Source organism: Thermobia domestica, chromosome 11 (genome assembly GCF_964235325.1).
Source record: "Thermobia domestica chromosome 11, izTheDome1.hap1.1, whole genome shotgun sequence".
Lineage (NCBI taxonomy): Eukaryota > Metazoa > Arthropoda > Insecta > Zygentoma > Lepismatidae > Thermobia > Thermobia domestica.
Genome location: NC_137464.1, coordinates 229,177,581 through 229,197,866, shown reverse-complemented (window position 1 = coordinate 229,197,866; position 20,286 = coordinate 229,177,581). Strand labels below are relative to the sequence as shown.

The 20,286-nt window shown below is 36.1% G+C and overlaps 1 protein-coding gene across 2 annotated transcripts in view; it reads left to right on the top strand.

Annotated features, from left to right (window-relative positions):
• Positions 1-20,286, top strand: part of LOC145664788 (poly(A)-specific ribonuclease PARN-like) — a 324,400-nt gene that overhangs the window by 50,448 nt on the left and 253,666 nt on the right. For both annotated transcript variants that reach the window (XM_081731744.1, XM_081731745.1), the window contains exons 6-9: positions 864-985; positions 5,182-5,300; positions 15,698-15,808; positions 19,569-19,641. In XM_081731744.1, coding sequence (XP_081587870.1) covers positions 864-985; positions 5,182-5,300; positions 15,698-15,808; positions 19,569-19,641 — 425 coding nt within the window. The remainder of the gene's footprint in view (positions 1-863; positions 986-5,181; positions 5,301-15,697; positions 15,809-19,568; positions 19,642-20,286) is intronic.

The following is a 20,286-nucleotide window of genomic DNA, read 5'->3' as shown; positions in this document are numbered from 1 at the left end:
TCGGTTTTGAAGAAAACCGAAACCGGTTTCGGTGAAAACGGAACCGATTTTGGAATAAACCGAAATGTCGAGTTTTTATAAAAACCGGTTTTGTCCATCCCGAATTCTAACTGCGGGCTTTGTGCTTTGCATTCGTTGAGAAACGCTTCGTTACAGAGTTGAGTTGATTTTAGTTTAGCGTCCCGTTCAGTAGTGATGCTATATGAGACGTGGACCTACTGATTAACGTGGAATCCGAACCACATGAGCTTCCGCCGGGAATCGAACCGGGGTCTCCCACACTTAGCTTCGTTACGGAATCAGGGGCTTTATTGATGAAGAAAGAATTGGTGGAATGTAGAAGGGAAAGTACACAACAAATTCGTGGATCACACGGTATTTCTCACTACATACTCATGTGTTCTGGAAACGAATTTGCAACCCTATGTACCACCAGAAATGAGTGCTCTTTCACTAGAAATTCGTGCGTATCATCATCACTTATTGCACCCAAGCAATATTTGAAGAGTCCTTCCTTGGCTGTATGGTTAGCGCACGCACCTTCGATGTGAAAGACCCAAATTCGATTCCCGGCGGGATATCATGTAGTTGGGATCCCACGTTAAGCTCTAGGTCCACGTCTCATATAATCTTGATGCTGCGATAAACTTGAATCCCAGGTTCGGTTCCCAATTAGAGCTTGTGTGGTTCGGATTCCTCGTTAAGGTGTAGGTTCAACTCTGATTCCTTTGCTGCTGAAAGGAAAACTAAACTCGATTCTACGAATTAAAGCCTAAATTATATTTTCCGTTTAATGTGTGTGATCCGTAAGAATGAACTTCATTTGATGTGTTTGAGTTCTTGATTTTTGTTTCTTTTTTCAGGGAAAACTAGTTGTAGGGCATAACATGCTTCTGGATATTTGCCATGTTATACATCAGTTTTGTGCTCCATTGCCAGATGATTATGAAGAGTTTAAAGAATTGGTGAAATGTGTGTTTCCAAGGTTAGTTACAGTCAAATATAATTAGTTTTCTGTTCTCTTCCTTAATACAAATAGTGCCAGCTTGTTTCAAAGTTCCGAATACTTTGTCTGCTGATTTCAAATAACAGTTTTTCTGATAACTTTTTAAATTAGTATAACCAGATTTATTGCTACGTAGAAATAGAGATTTTAGAGTTATGTTTAGATTTGCCTGATTTAATAATATTTAAGCATCTCATACCTAAAGATCAATGTGTTTTTATAAAAGGGTTATAGAATAAATATATGAAACCGTTCAGGGAAACTTAAAAAAACATAATAAACAAGGTAGGCCACACTAACAATTTTAAAATAGTAATTTATTTAGGCTTTATGTGGTAAAAATCAATTATTTCCATGCTCCGATCGTAGTAGTGTTGTTTTCAAAGTGTGCCCTCTCACTGGCAGGGAGTTGGAACCAGAATAATGAAAATAAGTCGCTCAGTAAAATCTCTTTCGGGCAGTACGCATATACATCGTCGTACACATGCCGCCGAGATGAAATGATCCTGACTCGTATCGGATATACTTATCTAATATGTCTTTATTTAGCACGTGGCGCTAACCATCTGTATTGTGAAAACTTTATCGTTCCAGTGACTGTTGGAAAATATTAAAAAATGATTAGACCTGCGAAAGCGCTTAGGAATACTGAAAATCTGTCAGGTTGTGGAAGGTAATGTAGTCTCTAGGGACCACATTCTCAATTTTATACGTGAAATTGGAAAAGCTAACATGGTCTTAGGTTTTTCTTATTAGGCTTTTCGTGTTCTGTGTTATTAATGTGGCTTTTTTAATAATTATTTTCTTGTTATACAGGGTGTCCTGTAAGTAACTTTACAAACTTCAGGTGTGAAATCCTGAAGTCCAGAAGAGTGGAAAGCTTCATATAAACATAGGTGTTTAAAAGCCTCTGAAAGGATATATTCAGTGTTGAAAAAAGCCAGTAGATGACAGCAGCGGAATTTACATTGTTGGAACGTTGAAATGTTGAACATTCGAAAATAAAGAATATGACAAGAACGGTGTTATTTAATGTTTTCAAAAACAGACGTGTAAAATTACCGATCACGTATTGACTTTCGGTGAAATTACGCCACGGGCTTCTGACTTACATAGCTGACCATAACAGCTTTCGCATATAGCTGACAGCGAGTTGAACTCATTCTCCCAACACTGTTTCCCTATGAAAACTCTCACGCACGATACTCAAGCACCTTCAGCTTCAGACACTGCTGCGTATGACTGCAGTCACGTCTTTCAAACGTCATTCTCCAGATGGCGGTAGCGTCCTTAATTCGGTCCAATGTGAATCGAGCAACCTCATGTATGAAATAAATGGTGTAATGAGAATATGGGAGGAAACGGGAGAATTCCGAAAAAAAATATCGGACTATATTGTCCACCACAAACGCGTGGCGAGGAAATGAACCTCACAGTAGAGGTGGGCACTCCACGACTCAGTCACCGAACTTCTCCATGCTAGTATGGATAAGTTTGAGCAATTGCCTTCCACTTCGATGAATTCTGAAGTCTCTCTCGGACCGTTAAGTTCAGAAGATGACAAATTAAGAAAGAAAAACTCGTTTGACGAACGTAGCTGTTGTGCTTAGATTTGTAGTTGTTGTGGGACAGGCCACGTGGTCTGGGTGGAAGAGCACTAAAGAGTGAGAAATTGTGTGGCTGTTCTAGGATTGGACTTGGTAGCGTAGTGGTTAACGCATCGACATGATACGGCAAAGATCCCGGGTAATGAGTCTTGGTCCAGTCAATACACTTTTTCACCAGGGTGTCTATCGGTCACGAAAGTCACAAATGTCACGAAAAAGTCACGAAATCAGAAAACGATCATGAAAGTCACGAAAAAGTCACGAAATTTAGCTTTTGGGTCACGATTTTTTTAAACTGTACAAATGAAAGTACAGATTGGAAAATTTTGTTCTATAAAACGTCAAAATTCACCAGCAAAAATGTCTATAATCGGCTTTAGACGCTACCAAATCGCAAGCAAAGTACGTTTCTATCGTATGCATGAAAATTCGGCCTAATTCGTACCCAAATTCGCTCTTGAAAATGTTAGAAAATTTTATTATTTGGCAAAGAAAAGGTCACGAAATTTCATTTTGGAATTTTAGTAGACACCCTGTTCACTCTAAGTGTACTATTGAATCAGCACTTACAGAGCATTAGATGTGTAAAATTAAGTTTAAATCAGTTGTTTCCTCCTTTCATTAAAACGTTTGAACAGCCATAAATAAATTTTTGAAATAGCATTTGAGTTGATCTGGATTTTTATCATTATATTATCTTGTACTTTTATTGAAATACTTATCCTAAAGTGGAGACGAGTTAAATTTTTCACAAAGAATAACAGCTGCACAGTTTAAAATACATTTTTGTGCATATTTAGCACTTAATTGGAACTGGATTTGTATCATTTCAGTTTGATGTAAATATGTATTCCAAAGGGTGTTCAAATATTTTCCATAAACATATTATACCTGTGCGAAAATAGGGCATTTCAACTAGTTTGTTAAAATTCAGAAGAAAAAAAAAACGGACTCTGTGATCACCTGAAAATGGAACTTGAAGGGAATCATACTTTTTTGTAGTTTAACTTTTAATTATCGAAATATTTTTTTAGTCATTTTTAGGTAATGCTGAGTTGAGGAAATAACTGAAGTTACTCTGATTCTTACGCATTTAGAACGTCATTATCTTATTTTCTGCCCAATATAGAGGTTCGTAATAACTTGCGAAAGTTTTTAAAAATGTCTATGTGTACAATTAATGTTAAACGTTATCATATTTTGAATGGAGAAGAGGAGGAAAGGTTACATTTTTGACAGAAAAGAAGCTACTTTTGCGCACTTTATATAATTTTTTTTTTTTTTTTTTTTTTTTTTAAATCAACAAGGAAGAAGTGCTAGTTGAGCCTTCACTAGGTTTGTTTATATTCGTTATTGTCTGGTGTTCTCTGAGCGGCGAGAATGGGGAAAGATAATGAGGAGCGGAGTGAGGGAGGGAGAAATACACGAAAACCCAGGAAGGAAAACGAATGCTATTTGTGGAGGAAGATGAATTTCTTCTGTGTCACGTGATAAAATCATCATATTCTGAAGAAGATTGTCAGACATCACCTCCCCGTTTCCTTCCATTTTCCTACATTCAGACCAATTTATTCGTTCTGTGGCCTCTGATTCTCCATCCTCCTCCTAGCACAACCGCTCTTCACCAGAAATGCAGCCTTTCTCCGAACCGACAGGAATAACAGTACATATTAACAATAACTCCACACGTTTACACTTTTTTTTCTGCTATTGTCTCTCAGGGCATTTGGTGTCTGACACTAACAATATTACCATCACAATATGGTGCGGACGGTCCCAGATTCGACTTCCGGTGGAACACTCAATCAGAAAAGTGTAACAGCTTTTACAGGCCTGCCATCTTGAATGAAGTTTTTCCTGGGTTTTCCTCAGTCACATCAAGCAAATGCCGAGATGATATAGAATATTCAGATTAAGGCCGCTTTCTTTCTTTTCCCCATCCCCAGATAGTGTGCTCGCCGAGGGACGTCATCCCTCGTACGTGACGGGCTTAAAGCCATACATCCTGGTAAGTCCAGAAATATAAATAAATAAATCAGAATGTTGCTAAGCATTGCCTAACAGCCCGAACGTGACGAGATGAAAGCACTTCTATGAATGGCATTAGTGATAGAACATGCTTTTCGTACGAACACCTCTGATCACTGCAATCAGATGTTTATCTACATTCTAAGGGGTAATTTCATGTATGTATGGTCAACGTAATGGCCTTACTTAAATAGGGACAAACCTTTGTTTTCCTTCCAAATTTTTACAATTGTATATTTTTTCCCTATTTCCTCAGTAAGGAAATTATTTGAATATTGCATCGTTACACATGTGATTCTGAAGCATATAATGATGGTTATTTCTTATGTATGAGATGATTAGCATCTGATATACGCGTACTTGAAAATAACTCTGTACGTTTGGTCAAAATCGGAATTCCAGCAAGGCGTGTACGTTGAAATTTTCTCCTTAGGTAAAAGTTAAGAGGTATATTTTGAGAGTTTAGATAATGTTTGAAATATTTGTGAGTCTCCTTGAGTTGAATCTCTTGCATAACTTATTTTTGTATGTATTTTACAGATTGGTAGATACAAAACTAATGTCAAGTACGCATCCATTCAAGGAGAAAATCCCTATGACAGCCTTGGGACATTTAGTTCAAATTTTGTCAGAAGATCCCTTTGAACTTCCTGTAGTAGGTATGCTTTTTTCTTTCTTTCTTTCTTTCTTCAGGAATTGATTATACAGGGTGTCTACTGGTCATGAAAGTCATGAAAAAGTCATATATTTTGCTTAGTGGTCATGAAAGTCATGAAAAAGTCCTTTATTTACCCAACTGGTCATGAAAATCTGAAATCTCAGAGTATATTTTTATACTTCATACTTTTATACCTCATACTGCATGTACTGAAACAGTTGTATCAGGTCAGTAATTGTGAGAATTTCCCCCACCAGTTAGTGCTGGCTAACTGGTACTTTACTGTCTTCCTAGCTGCTCCCCATTTCATCTTCTAGTCTCTGTAATATAGTAACAACTTTTTACTGTCCAACTTTGTGATCTGCTATTTCTTTACTTCTAAGAAATGTAAATTGTGTATTTTTGGGCCTTTAGACTTATGCAAATAATATTATTCGTTTGAGTTTGCAGATTTTAAATTTGATGATCTATTTTTTTAAAACGAATTTCTTTTATAATTTGTTTTGCCTTTGGGCAGTTCTCTGAGTGCTTAATTTTAGACAAATTTCTGCTAGATGGATAATTATACTCAGAATTAAAACTTCAAATACAGTATAGAGTGATTAACTGGTAAGAGCATGCCCGTATTTAGGTAAGTGCTATTCTGTGCTCGAGCACAAGGCGGCAGAATTTTAGATTATTTCTTTAAGATTCACAATAAGTGACATTTAAGACTAGCAACCCGTTAGTTCCGATGCACCACTGATGGTAGGGGTTTATTATTACTAATGGTAAATTTTTATCGCCATGGTCATGAAAATTTGAACAAAAAGGTCATGAAAAGTCATGAAAAAGTCATGAATTTACTTTCTGGTATTCTAGTAGACACCCTGTTATATTAGTTGTATACCTAGGTATATACCCACACATCTGAAACGTGTATATGAGTAATGAATCTGATTATGGGAGAAGTATGTTTCGAGAAAAGATGTAAAGTAGCATATGCATCTTATGTGTACTTGTTTGAATAAATTGTTTATTTCATAAAACATGAATTACCCTAAAAGAGCAAATATCTCTGTAGTTTGATTTGAGGTGGTATTATTATTATTATTATTATTATTATTATTATTATTATTATTATTATTATTATTATTATTATTATTATTATTATTATTTGCGATATTTGGAAACCTCACTATTTGCTTATTCGTGTAGTCCTAGTCTCGGGATTAATTCTTGATTTTTTTTTTCGGCGATTCATTTAATTTCTTTCTTGCTTTCTCTCTTTCTTTCTTGCTTTCTCTTTCTTTCTTTCCTTTCTCGCTTTCTTGCTTTCTTTCTTTCGTGCTTGCTTTATTTATTTATTTATTTATTAGAAAATGATGACATCGCAATAAAAGGAACTACTTTTATTTCTTGTTTTCTCGATTTTTCTGTTTCCTTTGCTCATATTTTCCTATACACCTCAATATTTTTTCACATAACCTTTTTAGTTCATTTCTGTTTTCTTTGCTTAGTATTTCATATATTCTACTGTTACGTAAGTTCTTAATTGTTGATAATCTTATTTTTTAGCTCCCAGCGTAAGCATATACGGCGCTTATATTTTCACCTTAGGTGTGTGTTGGGGGAGGGGGGGGGAGTGGGAGTAGATTGTTTCTCAATAAATGCTGGCCGGGTCCGAACAAAGGTTAGTTGGCAAGTAGGTTATCGTCAAAGAAATCAAGATCGTTATATTTGTAGCCTTACTCGACCAGAGATAGGGTCGACTCGACTTGTATATGGTATTGTATTTCTCAGTAGCTACTAACCGTATTTGAACGAAATATGGTGGGCAAGTAGCACATCGTCTAAGGTATGTAGATCGCCCCCATAGCAGAACATGCCGCGATCTGCGATGTGATCGCAGAAAGTTTGCCGCGCCTGTGCAGAAAAATTACTAGAAGAAAAAAAAAATAGCCAACAGAAAAGTATGAAAACATGCCTGCTATGTGTAGGTGTCTTAAATGCACGGACATCTCGCTTAAATATAGTTTGAACTTCTTCTTCTTCTTCTTCTTCTTCTTCTTCTTCTTTTTTTAACGTCGCGTAAAGTGTATTTTTAATAATCACAACTGTTTCTTGTGCAAAAAAATTTTGCAGAATTCTTGCAAAAAGTTATTGACTTACAAAAGCTCATCGCAGACAGACACAGAAAGTTTTGACATCGGGGTAGATCGCTATATTCGGTGGCCAAGCTTGGTCAGGAACAGACTCGACTTAGTAACAGAGACTGTGTTTCACAACTTTGCACGGCGGGAGCTTCTGAGTTCGGTTCGTCAATTGTACTTCGTTTGTTTAACATTTAATTTGTTACGTGTGTTAGTACTACATGCTCTGGTGTTTGTGCTGATTCTCTAAATGCACATAAAGCTGTTGCTCTTGGTCTCAGTGAGTTCTAAATGGCCCATAGTCGCTTGCTTACCAATTGAATTGATATCCCTTTTTTCCATTTGGGAGCACTTCATATACTCCTCATTGTTGTTCCGTTTTCTCGGTCATTATCTATTTGTTAATTAGAATATTGCTTGTTTTCCTTATTGACGGCTCTATCTTTTAATCTTTTTTTATGTAATTTGTTTTTAATATTCCTTTTGGATTATTTGTAAATGAAGCGACATTTCTCTTACTAACGTTTGAAGGTTGTGTGTTGTTGAAATAATTAACAGCTCCTGTTGTATCAATAAGGATTTGTCTCTGAATTCAGTTTATTATTGTTTTAGTCTTATTTTCGTCCTTCTTTAACCCTACGTACACTAAAAGGTTACGCGTAACATCACACACAAAGGGAGGGTTAAAAGATGTCCACAACGGAAATCATTATTTTCTGTCTCAGGAAATGTATTATTATTATTATTATTATTATAGTAGTAGTAGTAGTAGTAAAACAACAACAACAAAAACAACAACAACAACAACAACAACAACTACAACTACTACTACTACTACTACTACTACTACTACTTCTACTTCTTCTTCTTCTTCTTCTTCGAGAATTGAAGGCACAAAATAAAGAAGAATATTACATTTTCTGGGACAGAAAATAATTATTTATGTGCTGGACACTCTTAACCCTCCCGTGAGAACGCGTAACCCACGATTCCACTGTTAATATCATCACTCTGAAACCAACAGGTCTTTTCCTTTTAGGTATACGACGCTTTGTGTCAGCTGTACCCATAGTGACGCGTAGTGTCAGGATCTTCAACTTTAATTGGAAATCCCCGGGTTCGATTCCCGGTGGGGTCACTCGGTCGAAAAAGTGTAAACCGCTTTTTCAGGCCAGCCGTCCTGAATGAGGTTTTCCTGGGTTTTCCTCATTCACATCAGGCGAATGCCGGGGTGGTACCTAACATAGGTCCCAGGTCCCTTCCTTCCTTTCCCCCATCCTCTCTTCTTTTCCTTTCCCCGGATAGTGTGCTCGCCGAGGGACGTCAACCCTCAAACGTAACGGGCTAAATAGCCACAGATGCCGAGAACCCAGAAATCAAAATCCTAAATCCCTAATTAGAAATAACCTCATGCTCATTGTGGTAACACGTTACACCAAGAGAGGGCACTTTACGTCCACTATGAAAACTTTTTTTAATGGATTATTTTCTAGAAATTAAAAGTATTAAATGACAGAAAATAAAATTTATATTATTTTTGGTACAAAATTAGTTATGAGATGATACTAAAAAACATCCATAAAAATTCTTACACTAATAAAAGTATCGACAATTTTTAATCTAGGTAGAGCGTTCGTCTCTGGTGCATGAGGTCCTTGGTTCGATCCCAGCTCGCACCATATGAGCTTTGTGATGGACAAACACGGGTGCGTGGGTTTTTTCGGGATTCACCCACTTTCTTCATTCCATCATTTCATTTACTTTTCAATCATCGCCATCTTCTTTAGCTTAGCCGGCATAATTGTGGGACGTAAAACTTAGACTTCATTTCCTTTCATCTCATTTTTTTTTTTTTTTTTTTTTAAATTTTAATCCACCTTGGTGTACGTACTGTTAAAGGACAGCTATGATATATCGTACGAATTTAAACGAACTTATACGATATGAATCAAACTTGACATGATGGTTGACCTTTACCATGACATGATGGTGTTAAATATTTTGGATTCCGAGTTATGGGCCATCAAATTTTGAGTTTCACATTTTCGAAGAAAGGAAAAAAAATCATTCGAAGTGGATCAAACTTTGCACGTACACCATGACCTATAGAAGCTTGTAAAATATTATGGTATGCAGGGTTTCAGTTCTTGAGTTATAGGTGAGGTCAGACATTTACCAAAAAGAAAATAAATGTTTGGCTCGTGCCAGGCCCGCACCCACAGGTCTGACCCTCCTAAAACTTCCTAACTTAACATACATTCGTACACTTTCTCAATGAAACTATAATTTGTTTAGCAGGGAAATGATTGATGTAGCATGAAAATTTGATCTTACATTTTATCTGTTCTCTTTCTCTTATAAAACCTGTCTCTACTTCAATAGGTAGAAGTATTTTACAATTACGTACTTATCGTCTTTTTGAGTGCAGAGTAATACCCGTTCAACACTATATAGCCATAGTAGCTTGTAGCATTGGACTCCCTTCAAAGTTTGAATCCCTTCCAACAAAAAGTTCTGGGTGTGCCCCTGATTCGTGCAGATTAAATATCCGATTTGACATCTGGTTGAAAAACTCACCTCAGCAACAGAACACAGGGACAGACTAAGGTCACGCGTCTAACATCACAAACTCTATACGTCCAGGAAACAGACTGCTGTATCTAGACAGGAGCCAATGTGTTATTGAAAAGGATCTTGTGAAAGTGCACGAATCATAGCACAAAGTCGGTAGGATTTTTCTTTACGAATTCAGTGGGGAACATTGTCGACAGTAAGCCACAAAAAACAACAGTGCATTTAGGCAAGAAAAGGCGAAGTATGTTTTGTTGGTTTGTCAGATTTTGTTTCGGTGACAAAACATTGCAAAGTGAGCCATGTAAACACCGATCAATATAGCTACTCAGATACACTGTGGAGCAGATCCTCCGAAAGTGCTCGTCTCTTTGCAGACGAGTTAGATGTACATCATACCACTGTCGTTTGGCTTCTCCGTGTGATCAGTTAGATAAAAACTGTTAGATGTAAGGTATCGCAGGAGTTGACATTAACCAACAAGAATCACCGTTTGGAGATGTGCAGTTCTCTGACTAGGGATGATTCCATACCGAGACCAAGTACCTGGGGAAAACCTATACATCGTCTGAAAGCTCTTGTCATGAGAAGTACGAAACCGTTTTCAAATCACCGGCAAACCCACAACTTGACCCTATAAGGGGCCGATTTGTTGGTGTTTGTGACTATGTATGATATATTCGACAAAATAAAAATGAATGTTAAGATGTATCACGCAAAAGCGCCTGAGCCCATTATGTTCTTTTTCGGCTCATTGCTGGAACGTGACTTGGGCAAGAGTTTGATAATATCACTTAGCACCCTGACGTACCCTGATCTCAAGCTTGTTCTGTTGGACTTTGCTTATCAAAAGATTTCTAAAACTACCTTAATGCCTGCAAAATCTGAAATTCAGGGTGGGGATGGAGGCAGTTGCCCTCCTGTCCTACTGATACTTCTGTCTAGCGGCTGTCATATAAAACTATCCCACGCCCTATCGCATGGTTTTAGTTACATTTGTTTTGGACTCTTGACTTCGAAGATATTACGTTTTGAAATAGAATTTATTTGCTGAGCAAAACTAAACTTTATTGAAAATCGATTTGGACTCATTGTGCTCTGAACGCCTCTTCAATAAATTATCGACTCAAGAAACAACCAATTACATAGGCTTACAGAAAATATTCTAAAGTTAGCACAATATGAAGAATGCTTCAAACATTACTTTTCGAAAATTTATTATTTTAAAATAAGTTTATTAGCATCAGTATTCTGAAATACTAATCAAATTTTGCAACAAAAATCTCACCCGCCTCCACGAAACACGAACTTAGCCTCTAAAGGTATAACTAAAAAACTTTCACAAGCGGTAACTTCGAAGTGATAACCGCCCAACCGTATTTCTGGTAAAATTCTAGCGTTAAAACATGTAACATGACTCTCATTGCATTTGAAATTTCTAATACCAAGCAAAGATGTCCGCCATGATGCTTGATAGCACCATCTGATGTGTCAGATCACTTCCAAGTTTCATCACTCTTCCTTAACCCATTCTCAACACAGGGGGCGCAGTGGTAGAGCGTTCACCTCCGATGCTTGGGGTCCCTGGTTCGATCCCAGCTCGCGCCGTGTGGACTTTGTGGAGGACAAACACCGTGCTTGTGGGTTTTCTCGGGGTTCTCCCACTTTCTTCATTACACCATTTCATTCGTTTTTCATCTTCACCGTCTCCTTTAGCCTAACTGGCATAACCGTGGGACGTAAAACTTAAACATTTCATTTCCATTCTCAACAGACAAGGATGGTGAGGACTTTTGTTTTGCGATGCATATTCATCGATTGGGTGAAATCTCCATAGTAGGTAGAGTTAAGATCTAAAAAGCTTATTACAACGAAGAAAGTACTTACGAGAGTCGCTGGCAAGAGGGTGTAATAAAAGAGGGTCATGATATGAAATAAGTTGAGAATTACTAATCTATACTGAAATATTCTGTACCCAACACACTGTAGTCTTAAACAGGATAAAATAAAATAAAAAGATTGATTGCAAGAGCAAAAAAGTCTGAATAAATACGTTATTACACGATTTTGAAATATGTTTAAAATCATGTTTTAAACTGTTCAAAATGTGTAAAACATGCTTTTTTTTGTGTGTTTTAAAACATGTTTGAAACATTTTGAACACCTTTCTCATGTTTTAAACACATGTTTTGTTCTTTTTGAAAAAAAGCTATTTTTTCCAACCCTGGCTGAGAGATCTTTCTTCTGATTGGCTCCTGGCAGCAGCAAATCCCTTTCTAATATACTTATTTGGTATTTTTATATAGATGCTTTCTATTGTTGCTAATTACACAAAATGACGATCTTAACTAAACTAATTTAAACTAACAATTAATTAACTTAAACAATTAAGTACATATATATATATATATATATATATCTTATATATAAAAGAGAACGTACAAATCCTTTGTTCCCTCATCACGCTAATACGGCTGAACCAATTTCTTTCATTTTTGGGGGGTTATTAGGATTTGGACCCTAGATGGTTTTTATCATATCACTTTAATTTTTAATTACCAGTGTCTTGAGATAATTGACCATTCAAGTGTCCATAACGTACAAATCCTTTGTTAGTTCATCATAGGTAAAAATAAACGTATTTATATGCAACCCGCATGACCGTGTCACTCGGCGGGTTAACATAAATGACAGGCGATATAATGTTAACATTAGTGCAATCTACTATGGTTTTTATCATATCACTTGAAAGCGAAAAAGTAAAAATTATCTAAGTAACAAAGTTTATTGCGTTCCGGGGTGACCGCAGCGAAGCGGGGCGGGTTAACATAAATGACAGGCGATATAATGTTAACATTTACTGCAATCTTCTATGGTTTTTATCATATCACTTGAAAGCGAAAAAGTAAAAATTATCTAAGTAACAAAGTTTATTGCGTTCCGGGGTGACCGCAGCGAAGCGGGGTGAACGCTGCTAGTATATATATATACACTCACATTTTATACTTTAAGCTTGTGTAACAATTTATTCCACTGTTGGTCTGTGTTAAGTCCTGAGTTCCAGTTCATCGCTTTATTACCCTCCATTTCAATACATCGTGCCTACTTCTATTTTCTGACTATTCTTCTATCTTCGTGACCTAGAATTTTTACTTCTTTCCAATTAACTGCATGTCCCGTGTCCCTTATGTGTTTGTAAACCGTATTTTTGTCCCTCTCTAACCTAACTTCTCTTTATGTTGCTTTATACGTTCTCTAAGTCTCTTTCCAGTTTCTCTAATATAACACATATCACATTCGTTGCACTGAATTTTGTAGATAGCTCCTTTTTTCTCCACCAATGTCCCTTGCTCTTCTTCTCTCTTCTTCCTCCTTTTCTCCCTTATTACTTTCAGTAATCACTTGATTCCTTTTCTGTTTGTTGATATGCCTCCCATCTTTTTCAGCATTCTTTTAATAATTTCTGTTTCTTCTCCCAAACTTTCTATTCCCCACCACATTTTTCTTTCTCCTATCCCTCCTTCATTTTGTTCTCGTCTTCTTTCTTCTCTTTCTCCGTTTTTGTTCTCCCATCTTCTGTACTTTAACTTTTTTCTATCATATCCATTATTCTCCAACTGCTTATGGAATATTGTATACTTTGTTCTGCCTTGTCTTCTTCACTGCTTATTTGCATAATTCTTTTCTCCATATTATTGATGAAATTATTCTTGGTCCACATCACTTTTGGTGTGGCAATATTTTCCCAACGTACAACTTTTTTGGTACCATTCTGTGTAGATCACTCCTTGCTTTCTACTTATTCTCATATCCAGGAACACTATAGCCTCTTCCTTTTCAACTCCGAGCTTTAGTTGCATGCCTTCCTCTGTATCCTCAACTTCTTTTACGAACTTTTCCATTGCCTTACAGTTCCTTTCCAAATCCCTATGCAATCATCAACATATCTACCAAAAAAAGTAATATGTCACTTCCTTTCATATTTACTTTCTTCTCCCTGTTGTTTATAATAATTTCTGACAGCACCGGACTCAACCTGAACCTATGCTTATTCCCTCCTTAATTTTTACTAACCTTTCATCTATAACACAATAACTATTATTCCATATAGTCTTCAGGGCCTCCTTCAGTCCTTCTCCACTCCAACCATTGATCCTCCTATCCTTCATCAATTCTGTAATGACTTTAATAATGTTCCTTCGTAGGCTTGGAAACATAGCTTTCACCTGAATACTGAAAATGATTGTTTTAGCTTTGTTCTGTCCTACTTCCTCTATCCTTCGTTTTAATTCCATTGAGTTTTTTACACTGTTAGTGTCTTGTTGTTTCCTTAACATTTCTATAGTCTTCTTTAACTCCTCCTCTAGTGGTTCAAATATATTCCTTCTGCAATGTAATACTGGTCTCAGTTTTACCTCCTTATGAACTTTAGGAAAACCTTTCATTATCGGTATTCTGCCTTCTTTATTGAGACCTCTTTCAAAACCTGCTTTTGTTATTGACACCAAAACTTTTTCTTTAATTTCCTCACACATAGATCTTTTACCTATCACCTCGTAATTATCATCACAGATATCATTCAACTTTTCTTTGTACCATTGCTTATCCATCACTACGATGGCGCCACCTTTGTCTGCTTGTTGCACATATATGTCTTTTCTTTTCTTTATGTTCTTTTCCACAATCACCTTAGCCTTTCTTCTTATCTTGTCTCTCTTGTAAATTTTGTGAAGACAAATTGGTGAAACTGTAATGCATAATTAATTTTTAATGAAAATATATAGTTTTATCAGCAAATAACTAGTGTGTATTTAATTATATACAAAGCAAAGCTTCTACTTACGGAAAATATCACGGTTTGTTATAAAGAAAAGTCCTCTTATAACAACAGTATTTACAGAAATATCTCAATACAATTCTTTCTATTGTGAGGGAGAAATTAGGTAGCCCAAGACCGTGCGGGGCAGGACAGGATCTCTACAGAGCTACAGGCAAGCTAGGTAGAGTGGCGTAAGAAACCCAATGCTTCAGGAAGCAGTGAGGAGGTAAAAAAAATCAGAGCCCCGAAGCAGGCTAAGCAACTGGAGTTGGGATCCCGGCAGAGTTGTGAGCAAACTAAGCCAGGTAGAAGGGAAGCAAAGACTCCCGCGGCAGACTAGAGACTGTGACGTTTGGTTTCTCCTAGTGCTCCAGACAAGCAAGAGGAGGGGAGACCAATCGAAGACTGATGCCTGTCCGCTGAATGCTCTCCAATATATAGGAGCTTCAGGTGGCGGAGGCGCGGCTGCTCCTATCTCGTTATGTAACTTGTAGGTTGTGTTGGTTGTTCGTCATTTGCCTCTTGTAGTAATCCTACGTGAGGTGTAGTACTCCAACGTAAATACATGTGGTTGGAGTACTACAGGAGGTGTCATTGTTTATGAACGCTAGCACGTGCTGCATTACAATATTAACTATAATAAATATTTGCTGGTGTGTTGCCTTTCTGTATTTAGCTTTCTCGTGCAATAAAATAAACACAAGTTATATATGGAAAATGTGAGGAAGAACTTTAAAAATGGTATCTCAGAAAGATTGTAATAAACATAGATCCAAAATAACCTCGTTTAGGAAGAAAAATTGTATGTTGTGAAGTGTTACTCTACAAATCTTGAAGACGAATGATTTACAATTGTTTGTTTCTTATTTACTTTAGGAATATCGGACGGTGCTAAAGGATATTGTACTACAAAGGAAAAGTTCCACGAAGCGGGCTATGATGCTTATATTACAGGACTCTGTTTCATAGCTATGGCTAAATTCCTTGGTAAGCATATGTTCTCGTAATAGATTTCTTACTGTGTTTTAAACTTTTTTCAGAATAATTATTTATAATTTACTATTGACTCCAATTTTGTTCAAAAGTTTAAAAAAAAAAAAAATCACTGGAAAGTTGTTTTGTGCAATTATTAAAAGCAAGTGTCAATTTGTCTCGTTGAAACAGTATTGGTCTTCAAAACAGTTTCATTGTATAATTTATTATGACATAAAGAAAGTAACGTGGGTTATTTCCAAAATAAAATCTATTGATGTATATTTTGGTATTGTGAAACGCTATGAAAATTACTATTGAAATGAAAATGATAAAACATTTGTCAGAATCTCCAATTAAATTACCTATATGAAACAAAATTAGTGTTGTTAAATTTTACTTACATAAAAATATAATTTGAGCAAATCAAACACTGATTAATAATAAAGATGCAAAGGTTCGTGAATAAAGCACGCTTTTTTTGTTTTTGAAGAAAGACAAATTCTTTTCTTTTTCTTTTTTTTCCCTTTTTTTTTTTTTTTTTTTTTGGCTTAGGAAATTTACGACTTTTTTGAGCGTTTCAACTAATGAAGTAACAACACTACTTTCTGTCGTTCTTTTTCCATTATAATACAAAAATAAATAAATAAATAAATAAAATAAAATAAAATAAAATAAAAATAATAAAAAAATAATTACTGCACTCTGATTAAAAAAAAAAAAAGAGTAAGTTTAACAACGAAGGAACATCGATCACTCAAGAGGAAAGTAAGTCAAATTGAGGGATACCAAGGGTTTTTTAGTTTAAACGAATTTTTTGTAAAACTATTAGAATTTTGTTCTATGAGAAAAATGTTGTAGTGAAAATTTAAGTGTTAACAATAGCTGTTCTGAAATTGTAGTAGTTACACCTAGTGAAACAAAATTCTTATTTAGAATTTGTGCATAAACCACAACTTTTGGAGCTCTTTTAGAGCTAAATGCAAGTTTTACGTAGGAGTACGGTAAAATGTATTCATCTATATACGTACATAGCATTAATTTAGTTCTTCAAAATTCGACGGAGAGAATGTTAAAACGATATACTGTACCAAAGTTCCCATTTCAAGTATATTGTCGCTATATAAAGAAAGAAACAATACATTCTGTAAATAAAGACTTTTTGACAACGTTAAACTAAGATCATACTCAAAATGGCCGTTTATGGCTTTAATTTTGTAAACTGGGCTTACAATTTGTTCTAGTAAACTATCTGAACCTCACCAGAAAGTATTTCTCGATCGGAAAGCGAGATTCAACTTGATGCGTGGTTAGACAACCAACATATGATACTTGTGAGGTTAGGTTGCATAACTTACATTTGATGCGCACCAATTAAGTGCTAGTTCGAAGACTAATAAATAAGATCGCCAGCCCTGGACTAAATATAGGAGACGTAAATAGTGGATGTTGTAAAGGCGTTTGTTCAATTGTAGAATCCATTACAGCAAAACTAAAATGATACTTCAATAAGAAGAAAATCATAAAAAATCAATAAAATTTCCGTTTTTCTTTTTTTCTTTTTTTTTTAACTGATTTTTTTTACCGAAAGCATAAAAACGCTTTTTTTTTCATCTCTAATCAATAATATGTGTTACAGGTAGACTATGTATAATTGCTTTCATCAAACACAGAAATACAGGATGGCCCAAAAGTATGTATACAGTCCCGTACTGATTAACTCATTGCTTTTTATATAATTTCTTATTGTTATCCACCAGGTAGACATAGTTCCTTTATTATTTATTCTTAATATCTTTTTATTTATATCGGAAGCTCGGAACAGACGAAGCAAATTATAGGCGCCGACTTGAAGAAAATATTGGGGGGGCCCATACAATGAATCATAATCATATTCAGCCGTTTTCTATCATGAAGCCCCACTCCCCCCGCAGACTTTGTTTTGCGCATTGATTTTGACTTTTCATATCAGTGCTGCCAGAGTGTTCGTTGATGTTCAGTGCTCTATTAAACACCGTTTTGAAAACTGCGTTTTCTAGCGAATAAGATGGCTGTTCCTAATGTATAATTTAAGGTACGACGAAGTTTACGACAGAAACTCTTGCTGCTCTTTGTTAAATCTTCCTCGACTGGATTTTATTGGGAGGGCGAGGACCCCACCTTTAAATATTGGTGGAGCTAAGAGTGTCCTTCCCCCCCCCCCCCCAAAGTCGGCACCTATGAAGCAAATAAACCTATAAGCTTGAATGTTATATTTGATCAATACAGGCGTGTATACCTACTTTTGGGCCACCCTGTATAATGTCTATATGTTGACGAAACTAACAGAGATTATTAGCAATAAGTGCTTTGATCACATTTTATTTGGAAGTTACATAGTTTTAAAGTTAGAATGAGCAGTACAAATGGAATGGAAGTTTAAATACAATTAAAGCCATTAATAACAAGTTGCATTAGGTTGTCTTAGATGGTGATATAATATTGTGTTAAATATAAAGTAAAACCTAAATCTGGACGCTTTGCCGGGGGTTCGGTGGCTCAGTGATAGAGCGCTTACCTCTGATACGTGAGGTTCGCGGTTCGATCCTCGGCCAAGTAAGTTCATGGTGGATAACATAGTGTCCGTGGGTTTTCTCGGGTTACTCTCGTTTCCTCCCACCTACTCATTCCACCGATTCTTTCATTATCATTCACTTACCTTAATCACCCATCTCTCTCAGCCTAAAGCAGTCGCGGGCCGTTTCTTTGGTGGGTCGCGAGAAGTTTTTCCTTTTAATTGTGAAAATTTTATTTTGATGCAGAAACCTATGTTGTAAAGTAAGCGCCATTTAGGAAATGAAAATTGAAAACGTTTGTTAATGAGGTGAAGAGTAAGTGGTTACTCAGAACCCTGCCCTGCTGTACAGTCAATAGAGATACTGGGTTAAGATGGAAAGAGAATGGCTGAGTCAAAATCTGTCACGGGGTAGGGCATTGCGTTGAAAATAGTGTTAGCTCTGTGTTACCTTTATATGAAAAAAATTAGAAATATGATTTACAAAATTTAATTGGTTTGAAACACCACCATAAAAGTAGGTGGGCCACAAAGTACTTTTTAATATTTAATGTGGGTCGCGATAATAATAAGTTTGAGAACCACTGGCCTAAAGGGTATAATCGTGGGACGTTAAACTGAAATATTTGGTTTCATTTGGACGCTTTGCCCTTCAATCCCATTCACAAAAGCTGTAAATACTAGCCAGATGGCTTGTTTATACACCTTTTAATCTTCTTAAACATATTCTACATTTCATCACCGGGGTTTCATACAAGAGATCTTACTTCATGTATAACACACACGCAGTTGTGGAATCAATTTGAATTCGGAAATAGTACAAAATGCGCTCGAAAACACTTGAAAGCTTGTATACTAATGGCATCGGCCACGGTAGGAGAGAGAACAATTTATCATTATATTATTATTCTAAGTTTGACTATATTTTTAATTTGTCGAATAAGTCATTCTGTACTCAATTATAGGTCTGATGGCTTTTAGGCCGTCCACTTTTGTGCATCTCTAAATAAAAACTTATAGACGTTCCTAAAGATTAATCTTATTTTATGCCAATTTGAATTTAAGGTTTCGTTAAAAAAACATTAAGCTCTGAATAATTGTCACCAGCATTAGGCTTTCACATTGTAAGAACTGGTAATTCGATTTTTACGTTCGTGACATAAAACATATTGGATCTTACATTATATTAATGCATATTTTCATTTTTTCTTTTCGTTGCAGAAACGTATCAGACGGCTGTGAAGCATACTAAAAACTTGTCAGAGTCGCCCTTAATAAAGCCTTTTATTAACAAGTAAGAATCTTTTTTTTACTTCTGTATATTCAGGCTATTGAACATGACGGACTCTATTAGCTTTCAGCACTCAAGTTATATTTTGTGACATCGTTGTTATCAACTTATCTCCTATTCAATAGTGGTCTCTCCATAGATCATATACTTTTTTCTGTTCTTTATCAGAGGCCGCGGTGGCTCAGTGGTAGAGCGTTCACCTCTGGTGCTTGGGGTCCCGGGTTCAATCCCAGTCCCCACCAAGTGAACTTTGTGGTGGACAAACACCGTGTGCGTGGGTTTTCTCGGGGTTCTCCCACTTTCTTCATTCCACCATTTCATTCATTACTCATCATCACCGTCTCCTTTAGCCTAACCGGCATAACCGTAGGACGTAAAACTCAAAGATTTCATTTCATTTTTCATTTCTGTTCTTTATCAATTTACTTCTGTGTCATTCCGGGCCTTATCACTTATGGAGGTGGAGGAGGATGCAAATATATACTGTGGCTGGGGATTTTGTAATTAAGGTTGACAAATAAGACATTATGTTTAGCGCCATGTTGTCGATTTGTTTGAAGAAGATGAAATGTAGTTTATTCTGTTAATATTTTTCTGATTACGAAGATTAGAGTAGGTTATGAATTTGTAATAATAAGAATTTGAAAA